At 35.8% G+C, this 19,203-nt stretch overlaps 3 protein-coding genes across 7 annotated transcripts in view; 1 reads left to right on the forward strand and 2 right to left on the reverse strand.

Moving 5' to 3' along the window:
- Positions 1-14,976, forward strand: part of LOC583577 (putative sodium-coupled neutral amino acid transporter 11) — a 47,918-nt gene extending 32,942 nt beyond the window's left edge. For all 5 annotated transcript variants that reach the window (XM_030990286.1, XM_011684695.2, XM_030990287.1 and 2 more), the window contains 5 exons: positions 4,158-4,228; positions 5,962-6,123; positions 6,565-6,677; positions 7,722-7,868; positions 10,339-14,976. In XM_030990286.1, coding sequence (XP_030846146.1) covers positions 4,158-4,228; positions 5,962-6,123; positions 6,565-6,677; positions 7,722-7,868; positions 10,339-10,632 — 787 coding nt within the window. In that variant the 3' untranslated portion in view covers positions 10,633-14,976. The remainder of the gene's footprint in view (positions 1-4,157; positions 4,229-5,961; positions 6,124-6,564; positions 6,678-7,721; positions 7,869-10,338) is intronic.
- LOC115926027 lies at positions 768-3,743 on the reverse strand. The gene is made up of 3 exons (XM_030990290.1): positions 2,886-3,743; positions 2,286-2,605; positions 768-1,800 (listed from the first exon to the last, which is right to left on the reverse strand). The coding sequence occupies exons 2-3, from the start codon at positions 2,597-2,599 to the stop codon at positions 1,491-1,493; spliced, it is 624 nt and encodes a 207-aa protein (XP_030846150.1). The 5' UTR covers positions 2,600-2,605; positions 2,886-3,743; the 3' UTR covers positions 768-1,490.
- Positions 14,977-15,373: 397 nt separating the features above from the next.
- LOC582696 (telomere-associated protein RIF1) overlaps positions 15,374-19,203 on the reverse strand; it is a 43,306-nt gene continuing 39,476 nt past the window's right edge. Inside the window, exon 33 of the mRNA XM_030990291.1 lies at positions 15,374-18,523. Coding sequence (XP_030846151.1) covers positions 18,216-18,523 — 308 coding nt within the window. The 3' untranslated portion in view covers positions 15,374-18,215. The remainder of the gene's footprint in view (positions 18,524-19,203) is intronic.

Below are 19,203 nucleotides of genomic sequence, written 5' to 3' on the forward strand. Positions count from 1 at the left end.
AGTGCTTATATTGCCAAAGAAATTTAGTGTACAGAAACTTGATCTAAAGGTCATATCACTTGAATCTTTCTTATTGCTTACTCTTGGTGCACTGTATTTACATTTTGTAGCTGCTGAATTATGCCCTGTCCCCCGGGTGAAGAAATATTCAAATTGTAAGGTGGCCTTTTTCTAGAGGTATGTTAGTGTTAAAAGTACTATTTAACATTTGGCAGGGTCAAGAAAGTATTATGTCAGAAAGTACATCCTGAAAATGTGAATGAAAATGACTGCCATTCATTGGATAAACAATAAATTATTAATGATCTGAAAGTTATCCACTAAAGATTAGCAAGGATTTGATATGTATATATGTGACCTGCTATGGCAAAACCCAACACTTCATGGTAAAAATAAAAATTGAGTTCTTGGTATCATTGGAAAGAGTAAAGTATGACCTTTAAGATGATACCTCATTTAAAAAAATTGATTGAAATTTGACAAAGTTATTGTGATTTTTGTGATTTCAATCACCGGAAGTTGATTATGAGATATTGAGGTTTAAAGTTAAGAATTTGGTTCAATTTTCACACAAAAAACATGCATACATTCACTTCATAGCAACGGCATCAACCAAACAAGCTAAAGTCTTGTTATTTTACAGGCATACTAGACACATACCCAACTTACATTTCTGTTAAAACCATTAGATTTGGAAAAATATTAATAAAGTTATGATAATTTTTAAAAACAATAGAAAACAAAAGAATTTCAAAGTTTTTGTTATCCTAGGCAAAGTTGATGGGAAAACGATTCCACGGTTTATTATGTTTCATCAGTACAGAATTTGTTCTTGTACACAAAATAGTAGCAGGTTACATCAATGTTGCAATAATAAAATGTAATAGTGCATTTTCTTAAAATTTATGCTTAATAATAGGCCTATTACAAAACCAGATGTAATAAAAATGATTTTAAAAAAATATATTAAAAATAAGATTGCAATAAAGTGAAATAACGAATTGCGTTGAACTTGAAACCCGTCAGAATCTATTTTTCAAATGATAATTACTGGAACAAATAAAGCGAGTTCAAAATGATTGATATTTTGTCATATTTAATAAAGGCTATGATATAAAGCATTAGTCTTAATCAAGACTATTTGAGAAAAAAAAAGATATCGTGTAAGTCACTCGACAACAGATAACCTATAATACATGTATTGTAAAAATATCCTGGTTCATTTAGGAATGTACAATAAAGTAACAGTTGAGACCATTTGACAGAGCTGTTGTCTTCTTGAGATAGAGATTAATAATGCAAAAATATTAATTTCAGTCAATCAGTATCAGATATAAAATATATTCTTTCATTATCAAAGTAAAGAAAAAACAATAACGAATCCCATAACAAATGCAATCTGACTAGTGACTACACTAATCATAAACTATTATGCATTAGTGCCCAAGAATTAATGATGAACAGTTTCGAATCTCTTGAGTTATCTTGTTTCATACAAAATTCACAGCCGAAGAGATCAATAGTATGTACATAGGATAAGACATGCCAAAGATGTGGCACTTTCTTTGTGTACGGAAATACGAAGGGCCAGGTTGTTGGGGGTCAACTGGATAATGCACTTGCTGTGCAAAGTCGAATCTGTAATGAAAAACTACAGGCTTGGAGTTCGCAGTCTTCTTCCCTAGCTTCTTGATGGAGAGCTCTATCGCGACTGCCTGTAAGGCTTGACAGGCTGTCCTGTAGAAGATGCTCCTCCTGCCTCCTGAGTGCCTCTGTCTTCTGTTCTTCAGGAACATTGACCTGCAGACATGAGGGAAAAAGCAAAACGAAACAAAAATCTCCTGATTAGTCAAATTTTCGCATCTACTATTTTTCTTTACAAAGTAAATATTTTTTGTTACACTACAATAGTAGATCATTCTCAAATGGAAAACACCAGCTCACAATAAAGTAAAAGTTGGTTGACTTGGAAGAAGAAAAGAGTAAATGTATTGTAGCAAATTTCATTTCATTAAAACACTTGAAATTTGGACAGAGCTTTGCAACGTTTTCCTAAGGATCTCAATTATAATATTTATTATGCTTGGTACAGTTTAGTGGTGAAGTATTTTTTTTAAAGCATACGTTAGGGTCTACTGATTAATGCTGCAAAATAGGAGAAAATATAATTAGCTTAGAATAAATGTAAGTATATTTTGCATTAAACTGCAGCTTGTACATAAACATCCAGTCCTTAGACATTATTATAAAGAAATACAAGTAAATAGTGACAGATCCAATTATACCTTATGGACTCTTGTTCGGCTACAGAGAATTGTTTGATACAGCGTCTTCGATTGAAGATACGGCAGTTGCATTTATTCACGCGGTCCTTCAGCGGTTCCAGATCAAGATCTACATGTATTTGTTGGGCCAGATTTGTAGCTGCTGCCGCCTCCTCCTCGTCATCAATGACAGGACCCGGTCCCAGTATGACGCTTTCATTGTCACTTGACAAATCCATAGGCTCCTCTGCATGCATCTGCCTCATCGACGCAATCGCTTTCATCGCCGCTTTCACATGGCTCTGCTGGTCATGGACCTGCCTCCTCGAACTCATCAGACTCTGTTAAGTATAATTATAAAATAGAGATTCAAAAACTAATATCAACAAGTAGTCTAGACTCCGCAGAGATTTTTGTATACTATAGGTATGAGATGCTTCATAAATCATAATCTAATTTAATAATAAATTTTAATTTAAATAATAGTGCACTTAAAATGTCTAATCTAGCTTTTGTTGCTCGAACATTTTGGCGAAACAAGTCTTTAATAAATAATATGGGCGTAGACCTAACTAAGTAACTTGAATACCTTTTTAATAATGATAATATTAATAAACCTACCAGAATCAGAGTCGGAGCTAGGAGACGAAGGAGTTCCTCTCTCGCCAGCGGCCGGGGGCTCGGCCCGGTCGGGTTCGCGAAGTAGTCAGCCAGGTGTTCGGTCAAGCCATGCACGGCATACCGCACGCCGATGCATCATTCAACAAAGAAGCGACGGTTTTATCCGTTAAATTCCTCTTTTTCCTCGACATTGTTCTAGCCACTCGATGAATACACGTATTTTACTTGATATATGAAACTCTAGCTCATTAAAAACAAACTTCTGAACAAGTTTTCGAAGAAAAAAGCTGGTGTTTCGATGCGAGAATTTGACCGCTGAGCAATCACAACAACAAGGCAATGACGTCATGTGCGAATATTGGCGAATCAAGTGTCTGGATTTGGATCACGTGGCTGGCAACAGGCATTTGTTTACGGCCTGCTTGACAGCTCATCGAAATGATGTCATCTTTCATGGCATTTTTCATTGGGCAATTTTATTTAGGACCGCCCAATATAACCATATTTGGAATAACCGATCCTTACTCGTTATTTTCGTACCAAATACGTCAGGGATCGACTCAAACGTGGTCAACTGAGAGGGAAAACAACAAGCGATGAATCGCGAACTTTCCCTTCTTTTGACCGCATTGTTTCAACTAATTTCACTGGACAATGGAGCACATGATTAGATACAAAATATAATTAAAAATACTTCTAGATCGTTTTTTGAGTTCATTTTTTCTCTAAATCAATTTATAAAAAATAGACTTTCTGATCATGCAAAAATCTCAGTTGATCCCTAAATTCGAAATTTCATGTTCAAACGGGCCTACAGCACAATGGGATTTGCCGAGAAGCGTCGGGTTTTGCCGTAGCGGGTCACATATAATGATATGATCCGAATCATAGGTATTAAAAACTGAACGAGTTTTTTCTGAGAAATCCTCTGCAATTGTTACTATTAGGCCTTTGTAATCCTGCTTCCGTTGAATTTTTGGACAGAATATTCAACATTTATTTTCATCATTATTATCAAGTAGTACTTTAATGTATACATGCTAAAAACATTCTGAATATTGTCACACAGATTTTCAAGTAACCATATTCAGGCAACTTTCAATAACCTGTTATATATTGCCTGTGGAAATCATATTCAGATTATGTAACATGTCAATGTGCATGTAGTGTCCACACACTCCAAAAGTGATGCACAAGGATGTTGAAATAGCCTTTCAAAGTCTGTGGAATTGTACTTCTGTTATTAATTTTCTTCAATGTTGTCATACACAGACAACCCACAGAAAATGCTTGGGTCTTTGGCAAATCTACTTTCTTTGAAAGCATAGGCATCATCATGTTTGGTAAGTAGATGATGACAATCATGATGATGATAATGGTAATGATAGCAATGATGGCAATGATGATGATGGTGGTGGTGAAGGTGATGAAAGTGGTAACAATGATGACAATGATGTTGATGAGGAGGAGGAGGAGGATAATGATGATGATGATGATGATGATGATGATGATGATGATGATGATGATGATGATGGAATATATGGTGATGATGATAGTGGGGATGGTGGTGATGGTGATGGTTGAGATGATGATGATGATGAAGAAAATGACACAGAGGATGATGATGATAATGATGAATCACATCTTTCCAAAGGACAGTAGTGCCATGGTAGGTATTTGAACCCATGTATGGTTCCTATTGAAGACCCATCCACTAGACCTCAACCAATCACTTATCAAAGGGAAAGTTAATTTATATAAATTCTTTTCCAGAAGATATATTTGCTATTTTAGATATAGTATCATACTTTAAACAGGACTGCACTATTTATAGCTACTTGCGCCCTCTATATAGCTAAAAATGCCTTAGCGGTACCCGTTGGTCCCCCATGATCCTCTTTTCTTATGTCAATTGAGAGCTGAGTTGATGAGATAACCACCTGTCAGTGACTATGCAGGGAGGTCTAATCCCTCCTGGCCAAACTAGTGCAGACAGGCTTTAACCCGTTGACTACTGAATTTCATAGGTCCCATAGGCTTAGGCGAGGCATCAAAAATATTGATACCAGCAGGCTGCCGCCTCACGTATTGGCGCATCGAGGCTGCAATTACGGCCGAAGCCTGGCTGGGGCAATTATTTTTCACTTATTAGCCCAGCCGGCTTGCGCCAGGCTGAGATCTGAGGCTTGGTTTCCATTCGAAAGGCGGCAGCCGGCGCATGCTTTTGAATGCCATTGCCTACCGCCAGCGGTAGCCGACTGAGCTAATTTAAAAAATGCAGCCAGGACGCACAAGTGCAGTTAGCTGCCGCTGGCTGGTATATTTATTTTTGATGCCTCGCCTTAACACAGGGACCACCAGGTTCCCGTAAGCAAAGGGTTAAAGTGAGAAGGTGCTACAACACCTGTGTGAAAGAGAGACCCTGTGTTGTCAATTATTTGTGTGTCCTCTTGTCATGGTACGAAATATTTCATATCTCTCATCTGGGCCATGCGAAAAAATCTATTTGCGTAAGCTGCTCTTGCAGTCTAGTTTGTTTGGATCTTCAAATGGATAAAGTGTATTTGATCGTAAAGTTGTTCATATTTGCATATGAACCAAGGAATTTCATAGATCAAGCAAATATTTGAACTCCTTTCTTTGTTGAATACATTTACATTGCAAAGGTATAAGTAAAGAGATATAATGTAAAGACTATGTATCCGTATATTTCTCTGTTTGGTGCCCTTTTATTTATTTGTATCAATCATTTAAACTGTTCTAAGCTATAAAGGGGATGTGATGTGTCCTGTCTTACATGTATATAAAAGAGTTATGAATATATTAGAGATATTTGCAATCGATATAAATTGCATCATCTTGTTAGTACAGAGATGCGATTGATATCAGATTTAAAGAAAAATATGCATCAAGTAATAATGATCTGTGAATGTTTGCCATTCGTACAAATGTTAAATTACTTGTGAAATATCTGTTTCACCTAGACAACACAATTTATAACAATATATTCAGGTTGCTCAGGACTCAGTCATTTATCTTTTCTTTCTTGTTCTTCTTTCTCTCATGCATCCTGTAGCATTTATCTGTCAGCACAATTCCTTCCTGGTGTACGACTCCATGGAGCAAGCCAACAGCAGCAAATGGGCGAAGGTCACGCACATATCGGTCTTCGGTGCTTTCATCATGTGTGCCATCATTGGGATATGTGGTTACGTAACGTTCACCGGTCATACGCAGGGTGAGTACGGTACACTCAAAATGAACAGGGCCCCTGTTTCACAAAGCTGTTTTTCAATGACAAATGACAAAAATCAGTGACAAATCTGTTGACAGTTGACTGTTCAGTAGCTTATAACAAAAACTTTCATTTGTCACCGATGACAAGTTTTGTGAAATGGTGCCCAGGTGTGTGTTACAGATCTTTTATAAATCTTTATATGATATGCATATCTATGAAAACCAAAATATGTGTCATAATATGATAATGATCGTTACTTAGAATGTTTCCAAGCAAGGATTTTGATAACCTTGTTCGATCAAACCTTCCCTTACACAATGATACAAACTACATAAATATTTAAAATCAGTGCACCTCTACATTAAATCAATCACTATGACAGTTCTACTGAAGATTAAGTTTCAATTTGTGATTCATTTTGTTGTATTTTCATTTTGCCAGGTGACTTACTGGAGAATTACTGCTACAATGATGTCTTGGTGAACATTGCAAGGGTGTTATTTGCTATAACCATCATGTGCACCTTCCCTCTGGAATGTTTTGTGTGCAGAGAGGTAAGTCAAAAAACTTGACGAGAAGATTTTCTCCTTCTTCAGAATTAGATTTGGGGGTTATAGGAATTTCCATTACTGAGTTATCATAGTGGAGATGATAGTGGTCGTGATGAGGCCTAAAAAAGATGTTGTATTGCCCTTTAAGTGCCAAAACATGGGTTGGTTGGTCGGAAATCTTTTTTTCTTCTCTCTTTGGGCTGACATTTCTCAGTTTTTGCCTAAATACATAATTTGTTTGTTTATTAAACTTTTTTTTCTTCTGAAGAACGGTAAATAAAAAATAAAACTTAACAAAAAAGCCCACCATAGATTTCAAGATTTTTGGGTCGGTCGCGAAATGCAATACAACATCTTTTTCTTACGCCTGATGGTGATGATGGTGTTGCCATGGTGGTGATGATAGTGTTGATGGTGATGGTGTTAGTGATGGTCATAATAATGATGGTGGTGATAATGATGGTAATCCTGGTGATAATGATATTGATGATGATGGCGAAAATTATGATTACCATGATATGATGATAAGGAGGAGGAGGACATGGAAGAGAAATTAATGAAAGTCTTAATGTTATTTATGATGATGATTGAATGATGATGATTGAATGATGATGATTGATGATGATGATTGATGCAGATGATGATGACTACAGAGTGCATTCCTACAGTTGACATTCATCCTTTAAAGGGTAATTTTGCATCAAATTCTTACAAAAATCCTGGATTTAGCTCATGCTGCAATCATAATTATAAATTTAGGTCATTAATGAATCCCATGACTTTTTACAAGCCAATCACCTGTCTGATTATCAAGATTAGAAATTTCACAATTCGTTTTCCTAACGGTTTTTATAACAGTACAGTCTTTTGAGAAAAATGAGTATGGTAAAACCCGTCTCTCAAAGCTTTTTACTTTTTGAGGCACTTTTTTTGTTGGGCTTCAATATTACACCATATCACAGACACTGATAACAGGTAGGGCCACCCATCTCAAATTTAACATTGTTAAACGATGCCTTTAACTCAATATTCCCATTGAACCCACAGGTAATAGAGAACGTGATGGTCCGTCAAGGATGGGTAGATTCACCGCAGCCACTCCAGAGGCATCTCATTCTTACCCTCATCATCGTCGGTCTTGTTCTAGGGGTCTCCATGAGCACATCCTGCCTTGGATTGGTCCTCGCTGTCAACGTAAGAAACCATTCCTCTCTGAAGCCCTGGGGGTGTTTCACAAAGATCCCAAGTTGAACTTATCTCTAAGTTGGACTTAACAATTATGGAAAGCCCTTAGCATCTATGAAAATATTTTGTAACAGCTATTTAAAAAAGGCATACATTTTTATTCAAATCATTCATATTTCAAGGAGATTTCATGTTCTTGATGTGTGGAATTGATAAAAAGTCTAAATATTTGAATTTTCGCTTTTGAATATATTTTATTTTATGGCTAGATATGGCTCTCCATAATATTTCAGTCCAACGTAAAGTTAATTTTGACTTGGGATCTTTGTGAAACACCCCCCAGGGCTCACACTGACCCATATTCGCGAAAGCGGTATAGTAGTATTTATTTCCATAGAAAAGCATATACAATGTAACAATATAACAATACAAAATAAGATAACAAGGAATCTTTCCTTCACATAGTGAATAGACATATTATAAAGATGTGAAAATCGAGGCCCAGGACGTTGACATTACTCAGGCAGGGCCTAACATGTAAACATATACATACAAACATATATACTTGTTCTAAGATCATTAGCAGTCAGAAGTATCAGTTATAATATGAAAAATTAATTATGGGGTTCGTTCAATCTAAAAATATAATAATATTTATGTAATGTAGAACGTAATGGTAAAACTTAGCGGAGAAGGAGGATGAAGTGGGAAAAGGGAGGAAGAGAGACATAGCAAAGGAGAGAGACGGAGAGAATGAATTTACAACAGATTTCTTGATTGCATCTCACGGAGAATAAGCTGTATCGTATTATACACACATTTGTTATAAAAGTTGACTTATCATTATTTAAAGAGTTCTCATGAATTTTGTAGTAAAAATTTTGGTCATTTGCTTCTAAATAATCACACATTTGAGTTGCTATAAAAGGTACATTGCATAGTTTACACTTATAGTTTATTCATAGTTTACAATTGATGATAAACTCGATTAAATTTAAAATCACTGATTTGTTTGTTGTTGTTAAAAGAATTAATGTCCAAGTATATATTTTGGTAGTTGACAAATACAATTGTAGCATCGAATTTCATTATTTAGTAATTGATTTGATAAAAATTGACACAAAATATACTTTCCAATTTCAATTCAGTCATAGACTTCAAACTATATAATTTTATCAGTATATATCAATATCTAACATTCAGCTGTTATATTCGTGTCCTCCTGGTTCCTACACGTATTTTTCACATCTATAGGCTGTTATTGGAGGAGTGGAGGTAATGTCCATGCTGGGTCTTGTCTTGCATGGAAGATTGAAAATGATGACACTACAGCCATTTTTGAAATTTGATTTGACAGGGTTTTGGCGGTTACGTTTGCGTTAGCCATTTTGATTAGTGATTTAAGTGACTGAAAGTTGTGGTTAGTTAGTAGACCGCGACTCCCGACTTCGAATGCTATAAGGGATACATCAAAATTGCGGGCCGAAATGTCATGAATCAGGGGGGCATATTTATTACATTTATACTCATGGGCCTTGGAAATATTAAGGTCGAATGGGACAGTTAGTTCAAAGATGAGCAGTTTCTTTTCGTTGGGCCAGTAGAGAACTAGATCGGGTCGGTCAGTTGTTGGTATTACTTCTCGTGGGATAGTTGAGGATGCATGGGCATTGGGCTGATTGAGATCTACTATTATTTCGGGGTTGGGTGTATCGTTTACTGTTGCTTTTGTCTTGGTGAGGGCAGTGTGTATGACGTTAAGTACATTATCATGTCTCCAAGTGTATCGGCCTTGGGTGAGTTGCACGTTACAATAGTTCAGGACGTGCAACAAAGTTTCACGGTTTCCACATAGGTCACATTTATCGGAGACGTTTTTGCCCCAACGTACAAGGTTTGATTTGGTTGGGAGTGTGTCAATGCTTGAGTTCAGAACGAATTGCATTACTCTGCGCGGCACGTCAAAGATGAAACTGTTCCAGCATACTGACAACTCTTCCTCCAAGTCCACCCTTATATTTAGTGTAGTTGGTTTTAATAAAAGCAGAAAAAATGAGGGAGACAGATTGAATTGAAAAATCGAAAGTAATGGTGTCTCAGATTGTAAAAATTGGCAACTCTGTGATATTATCTTTCTGCCTGTCGGTCCTTTTTGCTCTGTACTGAAAATGTCCATTTTAATTGTGGAAGGAATAGATTTGTTTCATTTAGGGGTTGTTTGAAAGTCATACAGGATTTATATGCACAAATTATATGTATAATGAGGTGTGCACTGTGTGTCCAAATTTTTAAAATTATTATTATCATTAGTGTTATTGTTATTACTATTGTTATTATTATTAATATTATTATCAATATTATTATTAATAATATTTTTTTTAATTATTATTAATATTAATATTATTGATTATCTACAATGATGGACTAGAGCAGATGCTACACTTCATCATATATTCCATTTCCTGCATCTTGTATATAGGGGGTGATCTGTGCCGTACCTCTCATCTGCATTCCATCGCTGTGCTACCTACGAGTGGCGGAAGGCTCCATCTACGGCCGAGACAAGCTCCCCTCCCTCCTCATCGCCCTCATGGGGGTCATCATCATCATCTCCGGCATCGTCACCATGATCATCGACCACAACCTCACCACCTGCACCCAGAGTGAGGGCTTCGCTTACTGCTACGCCTCCGACATCGTCAACGCGTCGGTCACGCCTCTTCCAGCGAGCCTCCAACGGCTCTCCCCGGCGCTCCTAACTGGGAAGTCGTAGTTGCATGTATAGTCCGGCAAGATGTGTTACTCTGTTTGTGTTTTCAAAATATTTACATTAGTTTTTATCAGTGTACATGGTGTTGTGGTCGAGTGGATATGTCACTGGACTGTGGATCACAAGGTCTGCGGTTCAAGTCACGCCGCGGCACTATATGTTCTTCGGCAAGACATTGATGTACATTTGCCACTCTCCACCCAGGTGTTAAATGGGTACCCAGTAGGATGCGAAAGTTAATGTGGTTGGATTAGCAAGTGGCGCTTGTAAAATTGTGACTGGTTGGAATATTCCCCAGGGAGCGGAAAATGTGCATACATTGTTTGCGGGTAAGCCTGAATTCGATGACGGGGTAATAATATGTGCTGCCCCCATAAACAAAGTATTAGGCGCATTATAAATGTGAGCTATTATTATTATTATTCCAAAACAGGAGGTGCCGGCCATTTGCAACCCCTATATTGGACAATGAAAATAGAATCAGAGATGACTTGTATTGCAATACATTAGCTAGTAGATAAACCCTCTGGACAAAGATTTATTGTAAGAAAGAACTCTGCAGGAAATTGTGGGAATTTGTAAGGCTAAATGTCTAGTAATGAAGGCATTTAGCACTCTTGTGTATTAAATGTACACAATAGAGGTGTGATGTCACATATTTTGCAGACATCGGAAACATTGAATGAAATATATGCTCAGATTATGAACAAGTCCATTTATGACAATAATGAAAATATTCTTACTGAAGAAATAAGAATACTTAATTGACACAATCTTTCAAAACTTGTCTTTGAATGTTAGGGATTTGCTCAAGAAAAGTAGTCTGTATAAGAATGCTTTTCCCTTCTACAATCTGGGTATACATGCAGGGCCCACAAACTGGGATATCCTTGTACGAGACATTGAATTACATTTTCCACTCCAGAATATTTCCAGTGCAATAAAGTAGTGTAATAACTATTTTTATTAGAGCAAGTTCAAGATATTTGTGTGCCAACATTTCTTAAAACATGAAAGCTTTTAGCATACCCAATGATTCTGTTGATAGCCCAGGCCAGTAGAGTTTGAATCAGACCAAATTACAAGGAAAGTGACAGTTGCAGTATTCATTTCGGTTTATTGAATATCTGTGACTTGCCCATTAATATTTTGCAGTGAATAAAGTATTTTGGATTGTAAGGCTAGGAGTCTCGATCGAGCACCCTGAGTGGATGTTTGTTTTTTATTAGTATATCCTTATTGTTATTTATATCATTATCAATTGTAACTATTTTAGCAAATGCTTTTCATAGATACAGCCCATTATCTATTATGATGTTGTGTGCTATGTGTGGTATATGTTATGTACATTTTTATTTGAAATGGGATGTTTTTATTCTATGCATGCGACAGATTATGTATAGAGATGTAGATTTGTATTTTTGTGGTGAAACTGCATTTTATATCTTCCTACTGGAAAAGAATTACATGTGAAAAGGTACATGTAGACACAAAACTGTGCTCTAATGGAAGGCATATAAACGAGAGACAAATCCAAAAGTTTGGAACTCTAAAATCATGTGTATTAATTGGAAGCATTGGAAATTCGGAATGTGCAGTATGGAGAACTTAAAGTGTACCAATCCCCAAAAGATAATTTGTTCTGAGTGTTAGTAGTGCCATGTTGCTATACCACAGTAAAACAAAATTGAGCTTCAAATAATACTTCTGTAAAGAGATTTTTGAGAGTTTAAATATATATATTCTCATGTATTACAGAAAAGAGGGTTGTGAGAAGACTACTCGCCGCACTCGTTTGTGCTCGCATTGAATAGAGCCTGCAGGAAACCGAAGTCCAACTTGGGATCCGTGTTTAAGCAGTTTTATGTTGTTATTTATTTTCTTCATACTCCTTATTCATTAACCCTTAGAATGCTGGTTCAAGTTTTTGAGTTTGAGTTTATACATTTTATAGCTAGCTGGACACAAATTATATTTTTAGGTGATTGGTACACTTGAGCTTGACAAATGTGTAATTTTTAGTAGCACAATCAGTACACATGTGTAGAAGTGTTAAAGGCACTTTTAATGGACTGAGAGATTAATCTTGTAACCCTTGTTGCAATATATGGTTGAATGAATTCAGAATATATTATGTTTTACAGGAAAAGGGATTATTTATATTTAGGTCAACCATTGGCAATATTGGAAACAAGATGACATTTTTCCAGGTCAGTAATATGAATGTTTTTGTTTTGCATTACATGAAAACATATGTGGACTCATTGAAATTTCTCTTATTTTTGAAAATTAATCTTTGTATGTGTACATGTGTGTCTCTGACATGTACATACATGTACACATATACAGGACATCATTTCTAGTCTATTGACTGCACAAATGGAGAAAGAAATAATGTATTTTGTTTTTTGGACAAACCTTTACCAAAATTAATGATTTTCTTTTGTTTGGACAAACTGTTACCAAAGAAGATTACAGATCGATACATGTTAGTCAAATGTGTTCTTACAAGTAATTTATGATTTTTGGATGCATTGATTGGACAATATAGGCCAGTGTTTTACCTGAAACATTGTATGGGTTGGTCTGATTTATTCCTTTGCAATATAGGCCTATATATTGATGCAGTAGTAGTCCCATGCAAATATAGTTTTGTATTTATTTATTGTCATTTAGTTCATGCCAGATACAGTATAGGCCTAGAGTTGTACAACAATTTATATAACTGTTTAAGAAATGAACAGTGAAGGACAAAAAAACTTTGGGGGAAAAAAAGAACTCTTATCAGGTTTGTGATGAACTGTCTTGCTGCTATGTTTACAGTTTTCAGTAATATATATTCTTAGGATACATTTAGGTACATGGTATTTTAAATCAGAATTTAAGTCAGAATTTTTTTTTGCACAACATTTACTTTTACTGACATGTACTATGAGGTATATTATTGATCTGATTAATAGAAATGTAGATTGTATTCATTGAGTAAGTGCTTGGTTGTGTGACATATATTATATTTACTTTGTAAATAATATTTGAAGCTTTGTCAACAAACTATGTGATAAACCACCTCTAAAACTTACCATGGTGAAATGATAAAAATTTTACTTACAAAATGAACTGTCAAAACAATTTAAAAATGGTTGCATGTAACAATGGACCTACTATGTAACAATGCAACTAAATGCTTGCCCATATGTGATGCAGTAAAGTAAACTGCTGCAGGCCTTTAAAAAAAAGTTGTAGCAATTGACATACCTAGATTGTTTTCTGCACCTCTCTGCACTGTTGTTTGCTTGCCACATGTTCTAGCTAGGACATTCTGCACTGGCTGCTAAAACTCATCTTAAATTGTCATGAGTTATCCAATTAAAGAGAATTTGAAAGCATATTCGACCCCAGCAAAATTGCTGTTTTGGAGAATTTATTGCTGCATGGTTTTGTGAACCACCATATCTCCTGTACTTGACCTGTTAGCGTACTTCAGTTTGCAAAACCAGCAACGAATTGTAGAGAACAAGAGAGAGAAAGAGAGAAATAGAGTGTACAGTACCAGTTTGTGGAAGTGAATTAAATATTTATTATAATGTATATGTTTACCTCTTAGTAAAATCAAGCCATTATAATTTCTAAATTGCCAAAATCGTGGTATACCCAAAAGTTGTGTGTCCGGACAGTTGATTTAAATCGGTGATACAAAGAAATTTTCATAAAATGTTTTATAAATCTGTTAAGATTTAATATATTATGAAAGAGAAATATTTATGTTTTTTTTAGTGCTAATTGATGCATACTTTTCTATATATACTAAGACAAGGTGACGGCTTTATTTCTCTTAAAAGCATCCGGACACACAATTCATCATACATATATAATTTAGACAAAGGCTTGTTCGACCAGTGGTATAAAAAAGAAAAAAGATTGCAATAATAACAAAATGGTCAGTCATGCACAACATACACATACTTGTGCATGTTATGTCTCATAACAATGTAATATTGGGCATTTTTTCCCCTGTAGAACAGTACTTCATACATGCAGTATGTAGCTATAAAATATCAGTTGTATAGACCGATACAAGTACATAAAAATGTTTATAGCGAATGGTTCGTGTCAGTAGGAAAGTTGGTATAGAAAGTGATATTTTTTCCTGGTTTGTGTCTCTTGTGAAATTCTATATATTTTATGTGGACTTGTGTTCTTGTCTCTTATTCTTCCAGCTAACTTTGTTTCCATGACAATCTTTCTTGTATCATTCATTCCATGCTTGTTCCCGACATCATGTGGAGTTTTAAATTATATATTGTGCAGATTGACATATAGATATCTATATATTGATGAACTTAAAAACTTGTGTACCTGTGTTTCTTCTTTGTGTTGCGTTTTTGCCACGTTACGTTCAGAATTCACTCCATGAAAATTCATACATGTATAATTTTTGGTACCCTCTTCCCTCCACACTGCATTCTTATTTTACCCCTTCCCCATCACCACGTCCCCCCTCCCCACGTCCCCCCTCCCCAATCTATAATCACCATCATCATTACAATCAGCATCAGTAATTCTCATCATTACCACCATCATTTACAGATTTACAGAGAGAAACCCTCCCCTTTACGACTGGCCACGACTAGATTCTAAGAAGTTGTCATTTCGATTTGCAGCATAATATTTTCCTTGTTGAATTTACAGTTCAACTTTACGGCACCAATTTCATACGTAATAATCAATGCTCATCTAACAAATATTTGTTTTTATCATTAGAATATCTTTATTAACATCTCAAATTGAAAGAAAAAAAAAGGCATAAAAAACACAATCCACAATATCTTCATAGAACACTAATATCCTATCATATCTCAAAATTTGACAGTGATACAAAATGACATTCACCTGCCTACACTTTAAGACCATCCTTCGTTCACATATTAAAAACTTACGTCTACAAGAAATCATCATTGCCCCCTTGTTATAGTACAAAATTATTTACAAAAAGGGCGCTTTTTATCATCGAACCACTGGCGATAAAAAATTATGTAAACACACTATTGAACAGTTTTCTATCATAATGTTAGGCTTAACCATTACTAATGTGTGATCTTTTACAAATCAAAGAAGGCTTGGGCCGGGGTCTAAGGAAATTGCTTGTTATACCCTAACTTTAAAAAAAAGTAATATATCTTAACACATGCTCTGGTTAAAATGCTTTGCGGTCATTATCATACACAAACCAAATTCTCACTTCAGCCCTGGACCAAATAACGCCTAACCAGCAAAAAAATGATCTTGAGCGGCGAGTGATTTAGCTCTCAAAAGCTTGGAAAGAGCTCTGAAAATGAGCTCTGGTAAAACACAGTAAAGTACCTAAATACCACTGAGAAAATCGCACTTATACAACACCAAATTCCTAAAAGAGCCCCTTTAAACAGAAGTATTGTAACACTGCACTAAATGCTAAAACAAACCTATTCCTAAACCTAACCTAAAACCTAAACGCAACCATAAACCCTTTGTTAATTAAATACATGTAAAGTGTTGCCAGGGAAAAGGTCAGGGCTAAATAAATAAATATAACATTGAATGAGCAGTGGAGTACGAGAGAGGTACATGCATTATATTAGCTGCTGGTGGTTTATGAGAGCACCAGAATTAAATCCATTTCATGTAACAGTCATAATGATAAGGTGAATCAACTTCAATCAAATGAGATTAACAAATAACATTCATGGCTTCAAAATACAAAATCATAAAAATCATTCAACCCTAAAATACATGTATACCAACAAATAACTAACAGTTATAATTATTCATTACAAATTCTGAATATCATCAATTATGGGAAAAGTAATAATGCAACAGTAAAACTGTGAGATCTAAAAGCTAAAACCACTTTAAAACCGAGCCCGAAATAACTTGTGCTGAAGTCTATGGAAAAAGTGTGTTATACCAAAATTAAATCATATTTTAACTAGTTGCAAAATTAAAAAAATCAACTGAGCAAATAGACTATTTCCCTAAATATTTTTCTTTGCATTTCTTTATATTGTTGTACAGTACCAAAGCTTTCATTTTGTACTAGCCCTATTCATACATAATTGTTTCAGTATTTATCTATATTATTTAATGTTGTAATTTTGGTGCTGTTTTCCTTGCTCTCTATAGGGTATAAGTACTATGCATTGCATAAGAGCTGCAAGGAAAACAATGCACTATGGCACCATTGGAACGTTTTAGTGTGGTATAATCAGTAGAATTCAATATTACATGTTGATTTCCATACTGTGATTCCATTAACCATTGCCAGGCAGATTACATAAACCATATATAATACTAACAATTCAGTCAATAAATAAATTCCAACCACTGAAAACAACTGACACACATATATAATAAATACAATGGAATCATTTTTGAAGAAGAACGAATTTGCCTCTTTGGAAAAGGCTTAATGCATGATTATATAATACAATGTAACATGATGACTTTCACACAGAATGTTCATGAAATATGAAATTAATTATAATGAACATTCAAGAGTACAAACAAAATGATACATGAAGCTGCCGTAATATTTACAGTATAAAGCAGATGTAACTGCATGAGGTGAGCATCGCACAAATTAAATACATATGATTGCATAACAGAAATAAGACACCAACATATCGAGCTGCTTAAATAGAAGGTGAAAATTGAAACATAGTGTCAATGTCCTTGAATAAAGGAAAAGCAAAAATAACAGACTAGAAAAATCTGTGATACCTTTATATAAGTCACCACATTGGCATCTCGTAGAAGCTGAAAAGAAATTGCATATATCAAAGTCTAATCATAACTACTCAATTGACAATAGATAAAAACTCCAAGAGAGCTTTTTGGTAAAAAGAAATAATGATAAAAGCTCTGTAAACAAGTAATAACGTCACAGGAAATCACCATCAAATACAAGCTGTATTCTCAAGTTAAAATAGTAAATGTGAATCAGAAACAGATCAATGGCAAATTAACCTTGCAACAACCTTGCAAAATGAGCCTGGAAATACTCTGACCCTTCAACTCTAACCTCTCTCGTTTTTCAGTTGGGGTTTTGATGAATCCATGATTGTGTTTCATCAATTTGTTCACATGGCAGTAAGAGTAGAATTTTAAAAAAGGCTTTGATCTTTGAACTCTGAACTCTATGCTCACTATTTGTCCTTTGTCATCTATGATTCTCTCTGTTAAGATTGTCATCAAGCCACTGATACTCAGACAAAACTGATGTTTAAACTCCGTCTTCTGTTACTGTATTTTGTCATATTAGGGGAATGACATTTGACCTCTCGAGCATCCATGATGTCTATCAGGTTGTCAACCAGCCACTGAGCCTTGCACTACCAATGTTTGTCCTTTGAACTATGACAGGAGTTATGACACCTAACCTTTAGTGCGTCCATGAAAATGTCTACCCAGTGATCGACCAGTTGATGAGTCTCGAACAACAGAACTTTCCAAAGTAAATGACAGACGTCCTTAACCGCACCCATATCTGTCGGGTTGTCAACCTGCCAAAGAACATTGCACTACTAATGCTTGACCTTCAAACTCTGACCTCAGTTATCTTTTGTCATACTAGGTGAGTGACACTTGGCCTTAAGCGCACCCATGATAATTTCCGTCAGATTATTGACGTGTTGATGAGCTCGGAACAACTCTGCTGCAGGCAGGGAATCAAGGGCGCCATCTTTGAAGTCCGACACTAGACCTTCCAGTCGTCCTAGGAGACCGCTACCAGGCACTGGCTGAGGACTCCTGGGAGGCGACAGGCTACCCGAGGGATCCTTGGAGGTCATCTCCTCCGTGGCTTCTGTGTTTGACCTTTGACCTGGTGGTCTGCCTGGAGGTGTTGAGCTGCCATCATCTGTCAATGAAAAGGAGCAGGATCATCAGGGCGGTGGTATAAACACGCCTTTGTATGACATGTGTTCTGATAATGATAATTAATCACTTCAATTATGAGTCAAACACTATACCTAAACCTAACCCTACCAAATTCAATTAAAAAACCTGTGTGCGTATGTATTGGGTTTTTACAGACGTTTATCAATCAGATATGATTATTTACGTCTGGGGACCGACCTTTAAACGTCACCATCCGAAAGACGTGACTCAGTTTCGAACCTGCGTCCTCGGCTGAATCAGTTCGTATCTTCCACTTTTAGCTGGATTACAGGCGCACGCCACAACGCAGAGTTAAAAAACCCAACTGTTACTCAAACCATAAACCCAGCCCAATCTTCTACAAAAGAAAGCCCACAGCAAATGCCATTAGCATACTTTGGGGCCCCACCCCTACTCTTTTGAGCTGGGTTTTAAACATTTTAAACATTTTTATTTCTCCTTCTCCTCTTCATATCCTGTTCTCTACAGTCTTAAAAGTGCAAATGCTATGTGGGGATATTGAGGAATATTGCAGAGGTAAACATTTTAAGCAATGATGTTTTTGATTAGTTTCAGCCAGCCTTACTTTATTTTACATATACTCTTTTGTCATGCGTAAAATCGCAATGATTTGTTTGTTATATATTGGTAAAACTGTAC

Source organism: Strongylocentrotus purpuratus, unplaced genomic scaffold, assembly GCF_000002235.5.
Source record: "Strongylocentrotus purpuratus isolate Spur 01 unplaced genomic scaffold, Spur_5.0 spur5_scaffold_19, whole genome shotgun sequence".
Classification (NCBI taxonomy): domain Eukaryota; kingdom Metazoa; phylum Echinodermata; class Echinoidea; order Camarodonta; family Strongylocentrotidae; genus Strongylocentrotus; species Strongylocentrotus purpuratus.